This window comes from Cupressus sempervirens, chromosome 3, assembly GCF_028749045.1.
Source record: "Cupressus sempervirens isolate cs-2001-9-10 chromosome 3, ASM2874904v1, whole genome shotgun sequence".
Classification (NCBI taxonomy): Eukaryota; Viridiplantae; Streptophyta; class Pinopsida; order Cupressales; family Cupressaceae; genus Cupressus; species Cupressus sempervirens.
This window is the reverse complement of record NC_143120.1, coordinates 1,110,117,124-1,110,130,863: the sequence shown is the minus strand read 5'-3', so window position 1 is coordinate 1,110,130,863 and position 13,740 is coordinate 1,110,117,124. Positions and strand designations below refer to the sequence as shown.

The 13,740-nt window shown below is 37.9% G+C and overlaps 1 protein-coding gene across 2 annotated transcripts in view; it reads left to right on the top strand.

The window, feature by feature from the left end:
- Positions 1-13,740, top strand: part of LOC149570677 (adenine phosphoribosyltransferase 1-like) — a 59,218-nt gene that overhangs the window by 13,825 nt on the left and 31,653 nt on the right. For both annotated transcript variants that reach the window (XM_089823217.1, XM_089823216.1), the window contains exon 4: positions 1,293-1,442. In XM_089823217.1, the coding sequence (XP_089679343.1) occupies positions 1,293-1,442 (150 nt within the window). The remainder of the gene's footprint in view (positions 1-1,292; positions 1,443-13,740) is intronic.

The following is a 13,740-nucleotide window of genomic DNA, read 5'->3' as shown; positions in this document are numbered from 1 at the left end:
TCATTGAGTTGGAATAGTAATAAGATTGGATGTGGGGTATTAATGTTACATATAGATAATTTAATCGTAAAAAATGAGTAAATAATTCCTTTTACTATGAATATTTTAGCTTGAATTGTTGTATCTTGAGACATCCAATGTAGAGTTTGAGTTAATTATGTAATAACAAAGTCCAACCTAATAGGGGACACTGCATTTTTTGGCGAGTAAGTGCTGGAAACTTGCTGAGAAACTAGACAAAAACTTGTGTTGCAACAGTGTTTTTGATTATTCGATCTGTTTTATATATTTAAGTATTCAAGCGCCCACTGTGAAAGTTTGTTTAGCCTCAAAGGCCTTAATTTGGGTATGGGCTTTGTACACTATAAAGGGCATTGTCCCTTGACCTTGCTGGGGCCTACATATTGAGACCCTTGCAAGGGGCATTTGCTTTTGATCCTCTGCTGAGAGCTCCACTCCCAAACTCACATGATGCATGCTTTTTCTCAAGCTTGTTTGGGGCTTTGCTCCCATACCCTTAGGAGGGGTGCTACACTTAGATCAGGCCCCTTGACCCCATTGGAGGTTTCCACCTTGAGTCCTGTACTTCAGTTTTAAAAATAGAAAAGCTAAATTGTTTTGTGACCATGATATCCATGGATAAATTATATAAAATGTCATTACGGATATGTAATTTAAAATCAAATCAATGTGAATTGGACTTGTTTCTTAGATCTGTAAAATGAAGTGAAAATATTTCATGACCTTCGTAAATTCTGTTGTATGCATTTTTTAAGGATTATTTATCAATTTTTTGTGTCTTGAGAATTTTTCCCGTCCAAGTTTGATTTTTTGTTTTTTTATATGTCTGCTGGGTTTTTGAACTGTGTCTGTACTCTTTGTAGTTTTTGAACTGTGTCTCTATTCATTGTATATTTATTTGTTCACTTGGAAGGTGGTTTGTAACTAGTATGTAGCTAGTGTTTTAAATTTTTATCTCATTATTTAGTCAAAGTTATATATCTGATCACATAGAAGGTGATTTGTGACTCGTAAGTAGTCAATGTTTTTGAATTAAATTTTTTAATTGTAGTTTCTTATGAATGGAGTCTAATTATCAGCATTATAACTGTAGAAGATTCTAATATAGCATTATCTACCAGTTGTAAACAATAGAACAATTAGAACAAGACAGTCATCTCGACATGAAAATAAGCCCAAGGGTCCAAAAATATCGACTTACTGCAATGTGTTGGAATTTAAGTTACATCTTTGCTTTTGAACTATTCTGTAATCTTATGCATTGTTTTCAGGTGAAGTTATTTCTGTGGAGTATGCCTTGGAGTATGGAACAGACAGAATGGAGATGCATGTTGGAGCTGTTCAACCAGGTGACCGTACCCTTATTGTTGATGATTTAATTGCCACCGGTGGAACTTTATGTGCAGCCATGAGTTTACTAGGTGAGAATTTTGATTAGTATGGCAATTTTGAAGGTATATAATTTCAATGGTTCTGTTGGTTTTTGAGGTAGAGGGGACACATTCTTGGGATAGCTAAATTATCGGCAAGTTTTGGTTTTGAAAAATAATATATATATATGTATGCAAGTAACAAATGCAAGAAAAGCATTAAATTAAATGGCATAAAGATCTGGATTTCATATAAAACTGATATCTATAACAATGAACAAGAACAATTAACATTGATTATTTTTTGAAATGGTCAAAGACTAATGCTGAGTATTAATAATGTATATTTGATTTTTATATATTGGAAAATGCTTATGTTCCCTTTAGTTTCCGGGACGACAAATGTTTTTGGTGAAATTTTTCAAATTTACACTGAAATTTGCAAATATACATGTCATTCATATGAAACTAAGGACAAAGCATGTCATTTAAATATTATATAACCTTAACATACAGCATTTGAATGCCCTCTAGGAAATAATAACCAATTTCAGTACTCAATTGGTAATATGCATATCAATATGTGAACAAAAATATTTAAATATAAGTGTAGCAGTGAACAATATCATAAAAAACTGACAATCTAAATATGTCCAAAGGCTAGAGGGCTGCCATAAAGAGTATCAATGTATCATCATCATGTTCAAGTTCAACATAGAACTAAGAAAACAAAACATAGAAAAATGAAGCTGACTGCTGCTCCTATTCTGCCTCTGTCGCCATGGCATCAAAATTAGAGTCCTCACTATCGTCCTCTATAGGAAGCGTAGTCTCATCTAATGGGGCACCAACCAATCCTGGTGTTGTGTCATCCTCATCTATTTGGGCCACATCCTTAGGCTCAACATCCCACTGCAAAGCTGGTGTCTGGCTATACTGTGGAGTTTGCTGATCCGCAAGTCAAAGAGCATGATGCACTGTCACTAGCTTCTCTGCTCTTTTAGAGGTAAGTCTGTTCCTCTTGGAGTGGACGAATGAATATGTGGACCGATTCCTCTTTGCAGCTGAGGAATTAGCAACCTGAGCAAAGAGGTGAGTGTTTTTAACTCAAGTTATCTCTCCCATGCTAGGTCCACCATCCAATAGAATCTCTCTGTGCCAAAACCACTATATCCAACCTTGCTTGTGGCTTACCCAAGTTTGGATCACGAAGGTTGCTTAAGTCAAGGAACTGTGCACGAAGAGTAGAGGCTTCTTGAGCTAAATACATCTTATCAATTGCTCTTGTGAAGCCATCCAATACTTCGAGATCATCACATGGGAGGCCCCTTCCACCCAATTCTACATACCATTTGGGATTTAAAGCAAAGGCTGCCATATGAAGCGGGGTATTCATCATGTTCCACCTCTACGCTATAATAGGCTTAATATGCTCCTCATAAAACCCCAATGTAGGATTCTTTGCTGCAACAATTCTCTTCATTTTCTCCAACATGCTGTCAATAGTCTCATATATCTCTTCCAATCCAGGAGCGTCAGTATCAACATATCTAATGACATCTACAATGGGTACTATGATAGAGCAAATATATTTGAAAGATGCAAACAAAAATCAAAATTAGAATTAGAACTAGAATTTTTTTAAGACTTTTAGTATGAAAATCAGCAAGCAAAAAACTAACATTAAATTAAAAAATCAACAACTTACCTCATTGTGGACCACCAACTCTCATCAAGGATCCTTTGCTTCACTGCTTTTCCTTCAGAGGACTTAGAGTTGGACCATCGTCCCACTTTGGATTCACCACTATCAATTGAAGGGCCTTATGCACCTCAATCATCCTCTCCATTAAAATGTAATATGTGCAATACCTATAGAGACAAAAATAAATTAAAGTAAAGTTAAAGATTGATGATTAAAAATATCACATTAAGTTTGTAACAATTATAAATAAAATTGAACTTAAAGCAATTGAAAGTAAACTATAATTAAAATTGACATACCTTGTCTTGGTTGATTTGATGAACTCCTTAGAAAAGGACCTAAATAGAGCAAGTGAAGTGCGGTGGTTGCATTTAAATATTTGCACCTCTCTAGCTTCTAACACCTGTTTCACCCATTCAATCTTCCCTATGTACTTCGATGCATTGTTCAAGGCATGAACACAACAAGGTGTCCAACAGATGTGCCTATAAGCACCCTCTATCATCAAACCAATTGATTTGCACATAGGTGCAGAATGTGTGATAACCTGTACTACACTAGCAAACCCAACCTCCTTTATGGCATTTTTCAAAATGGTGAACTTGAATTTTGCATTCTTCTTTCTTGAGCAATCTATGGCTTTCAAAAAATAAGAGCCAATAGGGGATGTGACAATGATTTTGATGAATGGCTGATGTCTAACATTGGTCCACCCATCCATCGCAATAAAGCAGCCGGATTTGACCCTAGTGCATTTCATATCTTCAAGCAACAAAACAACCCTTGAGTACTCTTCATCTACGATGGTGGTTCATAGTTAATGCTTACTAGGGGGTCCAAATGAGGGATTCATAATCAACATATCTTGTACCATTTGTTTAAAATAAGTGGGACGGGCTGCATGATATGGGATACGCTTAGCAACAAAGAATCTGCCAATGGATGCCTCACACCTTTCTTTTGCCTGTGCATTAAACAAACTTTCCACTGAACCCTTCTCACCACTACTCATCTTTCTCTCCCCTCTAGACTCAGCAGGGCTGCCACTAGTACCAAAGGTGGATGACATATGCCTAGCTGATTGTGATGGTATAGATGGTGATGCCATTGTCAAATTTTGCCCCTCCATTTCAGCCTCTAAATGCAATCTTTGGCATTCTAGTCTTTGTTCATCAATCAAGTTTGGACAACCTTTGAATCCGTGGCATGTAACACACACCTAAAAAGTGTGACTTCACCCTTGTATAGCTGCCCCTAAAATCGTCATGACAAACATGGTAATCCCATACCCTAATCCCTCCCAAATTATTTTTATCTTTTGGCCTAGGTGTGACATATTGGAGAAGAGGTTTTTTTCCTATTGAAAGGACCCCTTGCATGAGTTTTCATGATGGTAGAAAGGCATTTAAACAAATCAGATTTAGGATCAACTCTTTTACTAGTCCCACTACTAGCAACATCACCCCTGACCACATTTTCTTCTTCGTCACCATTACTACTAGCACTCCTAGTGCTACTCATTGTGCTTTATTTTGAGATTTAAATATGCAATGGAAATATGATTTGAAACAATGAAAAAAATAAAATAAAAATCAGAGTTTTCAAGTTGCAAATCTATTTAAAAAATGAAAACTGGAAATATAAAAAGTTTCATAACTGGTGCACAAAATGGAAGCTCAAACTCTACTCAAGCTCTTGGAAGCAAAAAATCCTCTTGCAAAATGAAAACTCCAGCCAGTTGCAACACTCTTCAACTTTACTATCAAGACCAAGCAAATGACAAAACAATCAAAATTGTGGTCTCTTTTAACCTTTTAGGGTATTTGGAGGTGTGGGACCCACCTGGGCGACCAAATAGGAGGCATTATTTTTATGTTTATTGTTAGACTTTTTTTTTGTTTTTGCTTGAAGCAAATAGGGAACAACCAATTGTCCCCTATATGGTCAGCGAACATTCAGACGTCCTCTTTCTGTACCGGTTTTCCAGGAGTCCCTGTTGACTGGAAACGTCCCATGGTTTTCATGACAATTTGGGGATGATAGAGGGGCATCCCATACTAGTCCCCTCATCCTGGGGACATCCTTGTCTCGGAAACCTAGGGTTTTTTGCCGGGGATGCATCCCCGTGGTACGTAGGAAAATGCTATTCAACCATGTGCCATCTCTTGATTTTTAATTTTTTGCAAATAGATATCCCTCAATGTTTGAGGACATGAAGGCATCCTCTAGTGTCCTCCATTAGAGAACCAATGTTTGAAACAAAAGTAGAAAAAGGGGATGTTGAGAGGACATCCTTGAAGTTTATGGGATAACCTTGAGTAGAGTGGACACGTGTCTATGTTACACTACATATGAATTTTCCATTGCAAGATTCGTGAACATGGACTCGTATTTGACATGATCAAAATGACACTACATCTATGTGAATCTTTAATCTTACCACTAAAATGATATTGCAACCATATTATGCTCATGATTGCAATATACAATTGATTATGAACCTGCATGAGAGAGACAGAGAAATAAACTTCATGTAGAAAGAGCATTATTACATGTGGTTTACCATAAATAAGCTTAAGTGGTGAAAATATTTGAGTATTTTTTTTAAAGAAAAGAGTACAGATTTATTGAACCAACAAAAGAGATTACAAGAAAACCAAGAACAACACAATCGCTACCCAGTGACCAACCAATAATCAATGATCACATAATCCTCCTAGATAACTCATCGTATCCTCCACTCCAAGTTCTTTTGGCAAGCCAAAGTACTCACTAGATAAGTGACTCCAATGTTTGACTTCCCACATCCCAAAGTGCTCAGAAGCCCATTTAGCCAAGCATTCTGCTACCTTGTTCCACTCTTGAGGGATATGGCAAAAGGTAACACTTTCAAAATACCTACTAGGTTTGATAATTTGATTGACCACTCCCACCAATTGCCAACTCTTATCCTTAGTCTCCCCTTCATCCAACTTATCCATGACCACTAATGAATTTGATTCACAATTGTTCTTCCTTCGTCCCAAAGCACAACACATATCAAAAACATAAAGAATAGCTAAGGCTTCTATAAAATTATTGGTATGTAACGCTTATGAACAGAGAAGAAAAAGTGAACAACACTAGAAGAGTCCCTACCAATTCCTCTAATCCCAACAAGCCTAGCGTTGCCCTTAGAAGAACCATTTGTGTTAATCTTCAAAATCTTATCAGAGGAGGTTTCCAATAGGTATCCCAGACAACTTTGCTCCTATTGTGGCGAACCACACGAGAGGGAGAGAACTAGGACCCACAACTCGCCAACCCTAAACTCTGAATAATGGACAAGTCCCTAGATCATGTAGTATTTGGAATATCACACTTTGCAAGGAGAGTCTCCTTTAACTTGCTAATAATTCGCATGCATAACTGGTAACTTGTCATTTTATATTCTGAAAAATCCATTTGTTTCATTCCAACCAAATTTGCCCAATAATAAATGTAGGTCCAATATACCATGCTGTATGTAGAAAAGAGGCCTAACTTGAAGCATATCCCAAACGATTCCAAAATTCCATAAAGAACAAAATGTGAAAATGTTACCTATTCCAAAGCTCCTCCAATAGTGCTAGAGTTCTTTCGAATAAGGAAATAAGAAGAATATATGAGAGGAGGTTTCTTTACAACCCTTACAAAGGACACACATCAAAGGCCCCTGAAATCCTCTCTTACATAAGTTATCCCAAGTGAGGCACCTGTTCTGAACATTTGACTACTTAAAAAAATACTTAGGCCAAGAAAAGTTGCTTCAAACATGCTTCCACCAAGGCACCTCAACATCTGCATGGAGCATTCTGAAATCCTCTCTTACATAAGTTATCCCAAGTGAGGCACCTGTTTTGAACATTTGACTACTTAAAAAAATACTTAGGTCAAGAAAAGTTGCTTCAAACATGCTTCCATTAAGGCACCTCAACATCTGCATGGAGCATTCTAAAAGCTTTCTCTATGCAAAGGCTATTGTCGTTAAAAGTGTTATGCCATCGGGGTTAGTGAAGATGTCAGTTAGTCCTCGAAGGGTGTTCTGTTATGACGCTACGGTTTCAGTCACACCCATTCGGAATCTATACATGTAACTCTCCCTTGAGAGAAAAGTCATTCAATATTATTGATTCACGTTCTATCTTGTACTTGCGTATGATGTATCGAAGCATGGAAACATTAATGAAGAATATGTCTAATTCGTGAAGCATTTAATTTATGTCTTATTTTTTTACTGTGATATTTATTAATCTACTTTACCCTGTACGGTAAACATTTGCCGCCGTCGTTGATTTGAATTCGAAAAGTGCCAGCTAAGTGGGCGTAAACAATATGACCTAAGTGGGCGGCCGATGATACAATGTTGTGCCTGTAATCAATGGGGCCACTTTGCGAGGGATTGTGCTAAGAGCGAAGCACTGCAGTTTTTGTGTAGATGATATGGTCTTGGAGATCACGACGAATCAAAATGCCCAAAACTAGGGGTTAATCTGCTGAACATTGAAGGGAACGATGAAGAAGTGTTAGTTGTTACCAGAGCGCAAAGAAAGAAAGATGGGTACCCTAATCCCGAAGAAGAGAAAAGAAGGGTGCAGGAAGTGAAAGCTGAAATAGAGAAGGAAATGATGGCCGAAAGAAGGGAAACAAATGATATTGCGAGTACCTCAACAAGGATGCAGGCGGAGCAAAACATCATAAGGTAGGTGATGTAGGCCGAAATCCCTATGAAACTTAATGACCACCTCGCAATGCCACAATTGAGAACAACAATATTAAACATGATACCATCCTTGAAGGCATTGGTTGGACGAACAAAGATTAATCACGGTGAAAACGAGGCCTCCCTTGGAAGGAAGAGTCCTCTCAGGATAGAAAAGGATCCGATGTTACTTGCGGTGAATATGGGTCGACACTTGCAGTAGTGGAGATGGGCATCCTAGGGACCATCTTGACGGACACCATTGCTGATAGAGGCTCTAGTGTGAACGTATTATATGAGGAAATATGGAAGAAGTTAGGGTGGCCAATGCTGTCGCCGCCAACATTTCAGCTGGAAGGCGCTGACCAGCATGAAATTAAACCTATTGGGACTCTAATGGTGCAGAGAGTGATGATTGGAACACAACCCTTCGTTCTGGACTTTGTAGTAATTCCCCAGAAAAGAAAGGATTCAATGCAATCCTAGGAAGGGGTTGGTTGGTGCAACAAAGGGTGAATTACGATTGGAAACGAAATACTCTCTCAATGGAAAGAGGTCGCAAGTCTACAATTGACTTGCAAATGCAAATGGTGAGTGAAGACTTGACATACTCGTCTGATTCCGAAGTAGAAGAAGAAGATGATGAAAGGAAGAAAAGCATGGAACCTAATAAGGAAGGGGTTCTCGAATTGGAAGGATGCCCAGATGATGACTTGGATTCATTAAACATACAAGAAACTCCAGACAACAAGTTAGTAAAGAGAAAAATAAGGAGAGCGAAGGTGGAATGGGCCATTAAAATGCTTGCTTTCTGCATTAAGGATTTCAAAGGTTTCTTGCGAATAATGATTGATACCTACGAGAGGCACTCGAAAACGAGTACCTTTTCATATTTGAACCATGATATAGAGATCTCTTCAAAGTGCAAGATTTCACGACAGTGTTTGGCATATCTGGATATGCTGAACGAGGCAAGAAGATTGATCTAAAGTCGAAGAAATTGTCACAAGAGACAAAGGAACAATTGGTAACCTTGGTATGCAGAGACCTCTCTGACCTGGAGAAACAAGCCATGATGTGGACTTCCAAAGGAAGAGGAAGAGGACCATTACTATTTCCATGACCCCTTCTCTCCCAGACAACACATTTGACTATTGGGGGCATACACATTCTTGGGTTCAGACATATTGGACAACCCATCGACATGACTTCGACTGTAGTAGTGGTTGAGAAAACACCCATAGCGATTCTTGAGCCAATTGCAGTGACTCTTGAGTCAATAGTGATTCTTGAGGCAGTAGTTATATCTGTACCCATTCATGTACCAGAGATAGAGTCCTACACCTGGCCAGCTAGGGCTTTGTTGGAAGAGGTGATGGAGGTGTCTATATAGGAGCGACGCGATAGCGAGGTAGAGCCATAGGTTCAATTGGAGGTGATTAGGTTTGATGCTGTTGTCATATCAGATGATGCATTGCTAGCCAACCTAGTTAGGGAGGATATCGATCAGACACATGCAACAGAAGACTTGTGTGCTTATTCGAGGAGGAGGTTCAATAGAACCCCAAGGGCATGAGCATCTAGCATCCTCTCACCCATGAGGGAGGTACCTGCGATCGAGAATAGGGAGCCGGTGGTTTCTCCTCCCGCTCCTTAGGAGGGTGAGAGCCACCCCACCCTTGCAGATGAGCAACCACTACCAATGGATAACACTCGAAATACGTTGAAGGTAGTAGAAATGTCTATGGGAACACAGGAGCAACCAACATCATAATTATCCGCGGTTTTGGGGGAGGATGTTGAGGCATACTTAGCAAATGTAGTTACTGGAGGTCGCCAGGTGGTGATCTTTTGTGCAAAACTAAGAACTAGAGGGAGTAGTTTGCGAGTTGGAGAATGTTCTCTCGTTTATGAGAGTTGGTTGTCCTACTGCATTTACTGCATGTTTCAAGGCACGAGGATGGCGTGGCAAGATTTACTCCTTTCCATAGAAGAGCTACAAATCCTACCAGCCAAGATTGTTGCAAGCTCTAGGCAATCCTCCTTGACCCCCTTGGGGGCCATTCTTGTGACCCTTTTAGTTGAAAACATCAACCTGATATGATATGATAGATTTTAGTGACATCCACGAGGCTAAAGTAGCCTATGGGACCCACACGATCACCCCCCAAGGTAGGAGCGGAACTAATCTAGCTGCATAGTTTTGGCTAACTTGTCTCTCCGTTGAAGTTTGATAATCAAAGCCGCTGTTCTCTTCACCTGATCCTCCTCGAATAAGTAGTTCAAGTCCCTATTCTGTAACATCTTTATATAACCAGATTTGATGTCATTGCATGCTAGACAATCTTTGACAAAGTGCTGCTCCGTCTCTACCGCTTCCATATTATAGAATAGACACGTTCTGTCTGCCCACTCCTCCTTTGGAACTTGCCATCTACTAGTTTCACGTCGCAGCCAGTGTGAACTAGTTCTAAGTTGCACTATCAACATTTTTGCTCTCCAATTAATAGGTGCTCTTATGTAGTTTTCATCATGACTAGAAGTGGGGTTAAATTCTTTAATGTAATAAGATCTTTTCCGCCCATGTGCCTTGTCCATAAAATAGTGCAAAATTTTTTCATGACAAACTTCTTTATTTCTTTAATACTATCCGAGCAAGTATGGATGCTGATATCCCATTTTCGCATCCATTTGTCATTTTGCTTCATCCACGTGCTTTTTCGCCAGACAAGTTTTTCATCTACGACTAGCTTGGGCCAGCGATGTGTTTCCAGACCTTGGGTTTTTTTAAATAGCTTAGCATCCGGACCAATGTGACGGCTTCTAAAGGAAAGGAACCCACCTCAGCCAATAAGATCTCATAAGGCACTGTGGTCTTGACTTTAAGATTGCATGTGATTGTAAAGTTTTTGCAAATTCTGTACTAAAAAACTCAGAGTTGTGCAATATCCTTTTATAGCTGAATATGATCTTTTTAATATTCTAAAGTAAGGAGTTATCACCTTTAACTCTGATTTGAATGTTATTTATATTTGCAATATATTCGAATAGGTATTATTGCTTGAGGGAGCAGACTTGTGATTATTGTGTGTCCTCAAACTACAATAATACCTACTTTCAGTACCATGACCAAAGGGCATGTCCCTCAAAGGGACATAACCCTCTCTAGGTTGGCTTATACTCCTCTCCCAGAAATCGACGATTAATGGAGATGATTAAACATAAACATAAACTAACATAACTTGTTAAGTTAGTGTTAACATTAACATATCCCAAAAATCGCTGCCCATCCTTTCATGAGGTGTAATATATATATATATATATATATAAAATGCCTTAAATGGAATTTAGAAGGAAGAAGACTATGGTGTGGTCTGCACTCTCAGACCAGTATGTTATCACTGTTATAAACTTAATATTCCCTCTTAACTTGATAATCATACTGAGAGATAACATATCTAGCATCATCAATTAGGATGAATAAGCATAAATTGATACTCTATATCTATCTGAATCTTCTTGAGAAAATAGCATCATGGAACACATGATACTGTCATATAACCATCTTGTGATATGACTCATCACTTACACTAGTGATGTCAGTATTGCATATGATGCAATACACACAGGATAAAATTTGAAGAATGATTAAATTCTTCATTTATCCAGGTTGTGACTCATAGGAATTGGTAATCCTATATCACAACTTGATCTTGAGTTAAGATATACCAGAAAATAGGATAAATTCTGAAGAATAAATTCTTCCTTTATCCAAGTTGTGATTAATAGGCATAGAAATGCTTGTCACAAATGATTTTGAACTCACCTAGATCTAACAGTAGTTCTATACTATTCAATACATTATCTGAGGGATCGTCATCTCTCATAATGTCTTTTATACAAGTATTCATTACCTCAGAGATCGTCACCTCTTAAATAATGAATACGGAATTACAATCAATCAATCAATAACCTGACAAGAATTATTTTATTAATAATTTAAAGAATACAAGTGAATTACAATTCAACCATACCAAGTTTTCTCCTGAAGTGATCTTCACTCTAGAGAGAGGTTTGGTGAGAATGTCTGCTATCTGATCTGCGGTGCAAATGTATTCTAATTTTATAGTATTCCTGTCTACCTTAACTCTTACATAATGGTAAGGAATTTTGATATGCTTGGACCTGTCATGAAAAATTTGATTTACTGGAAGCTTGATGGAACTATGATTATCAGAATGAATAATTGTAGAATTCATGACTTGTCCAAATAATCCCACAAGTAACTTTCCAAGCCAAACTTCTTCTCGAGAGGCCATCGCTGTTGCAATGTATTCGGCTTCTGTGGAGCTTTGCGCTACCGAAGACTGTTTTTTGCATATCCAAGATATCGTTGCTAATCCTAAATTGAAACAACATCCTGAATTACTTTTTTTGTCTTTAACACTTCCACCCCAATCTGAGTCGGTGAATCCATATAGATTTAAATAAACTTTCTCATAATTGAGCTCAAAATTAAGAGTGCCTTGCAAGTATCTCATAATGTGTTTAATTGCAACTAGGTGAATCCCCTTTGGCTCACACATAAACTGACTTAAGGCATTAACAGCATAGCAAATATCAGGTATTGTATTTACCAAATACATAAGGGATCCGATCATGTGTCTATTGAATCAATGGAAGGTGATTCTCCTGTTGCTTCTTAAAGTTTATATAGATTAGTTTCCATTGGAGAAGACATGGACTCACAATTCCACATTCCAAATGTCTTCAAAATATTTGATATATATTTCCCTTGATTAAGTATATTGCTGTCAGAATTTTGTCGTACTTCTACTCTTAGGAAGTAATGAAGGAGTCCCAAGTCTTTCATCTAGAATTCTCTGATTAGATCTTTCTTGCATTGATCTACGAGATGATCATCACCTGTTATTAGTAAATCATCAACATACAGTATCAAAATTACCATATCGTCTTTATTTTGGAGAATCCAAAGCCGGTGAGATACTTATCAATTCTTTCATACCAAGCCCTTGGAGCCTGCTTAATCCCATAGAGAGCTTTCTTGAGACTGCGAACAAAAATGTCAGATCGCGAGTTTCAAATCCTTTAGGTTGCTCCAAATATACTTCTTCTGTAATCTCTCCATTTAGGAATGCTGTTTTTACATCCATTTGATGTACTTTCCATCCCTTCGATGTTGCAATGGCTAGGACTGCTCTTATAGAGGTATATCTGGCAACAGGAGCAAAAGTTTCTTCATAATCAATCCCTTCTTTCTGAGAGAATCCTTCGGCTACAAATTTGGCTTTATATTTCTCAATGCTACCGTCAGCAGCATGCTTTATTTTAAATAGCCACTTCGAAGAAACAACAAATTTTTCTTTAGGTCTTGGAACAATTTCCCAAACATCATTTTTCATAATAGATTGGCATTCTTCTGTCATAGCTTCTTTCCAAGTTGTATACTTAATAGCATTTGAAGGATTGGTTGGTTCTATTTTGGACAAATCATTCATGTTTGCTGTATAACAGAAAATCTTTTGGATCTTTTGCTTTCTCTGACTATTCTAGAAGGTGCAACAAAGTCTTGTGCTTCCTCGACTGTTTTAATGGCCCAAGGTGGTCTTTTCTTAGAATTTTGAGTTTCTCCAGGATTAAGATTTTGAATTTCATCTTCAATTTCTTCTGTGTTCTCTCTCTGAAACTCGGACTCAGTATTTCTTTCAGAACTAGGTAAAGGAGAGAGTTCTTTAGAACTTAGGGGTCTTTTTAAATGCTAGATCTTTTTCCAAAATTATATCCCTACTAAGTTCAATACTTTTTTGTCCAGGTATGAAAATCCTATATGCTTTAGATGTTTCACTATACCCTACAAAAATACCTCTCCTCCGGAGGGCTCTATTTTAGTTCTCTTTTCTTTT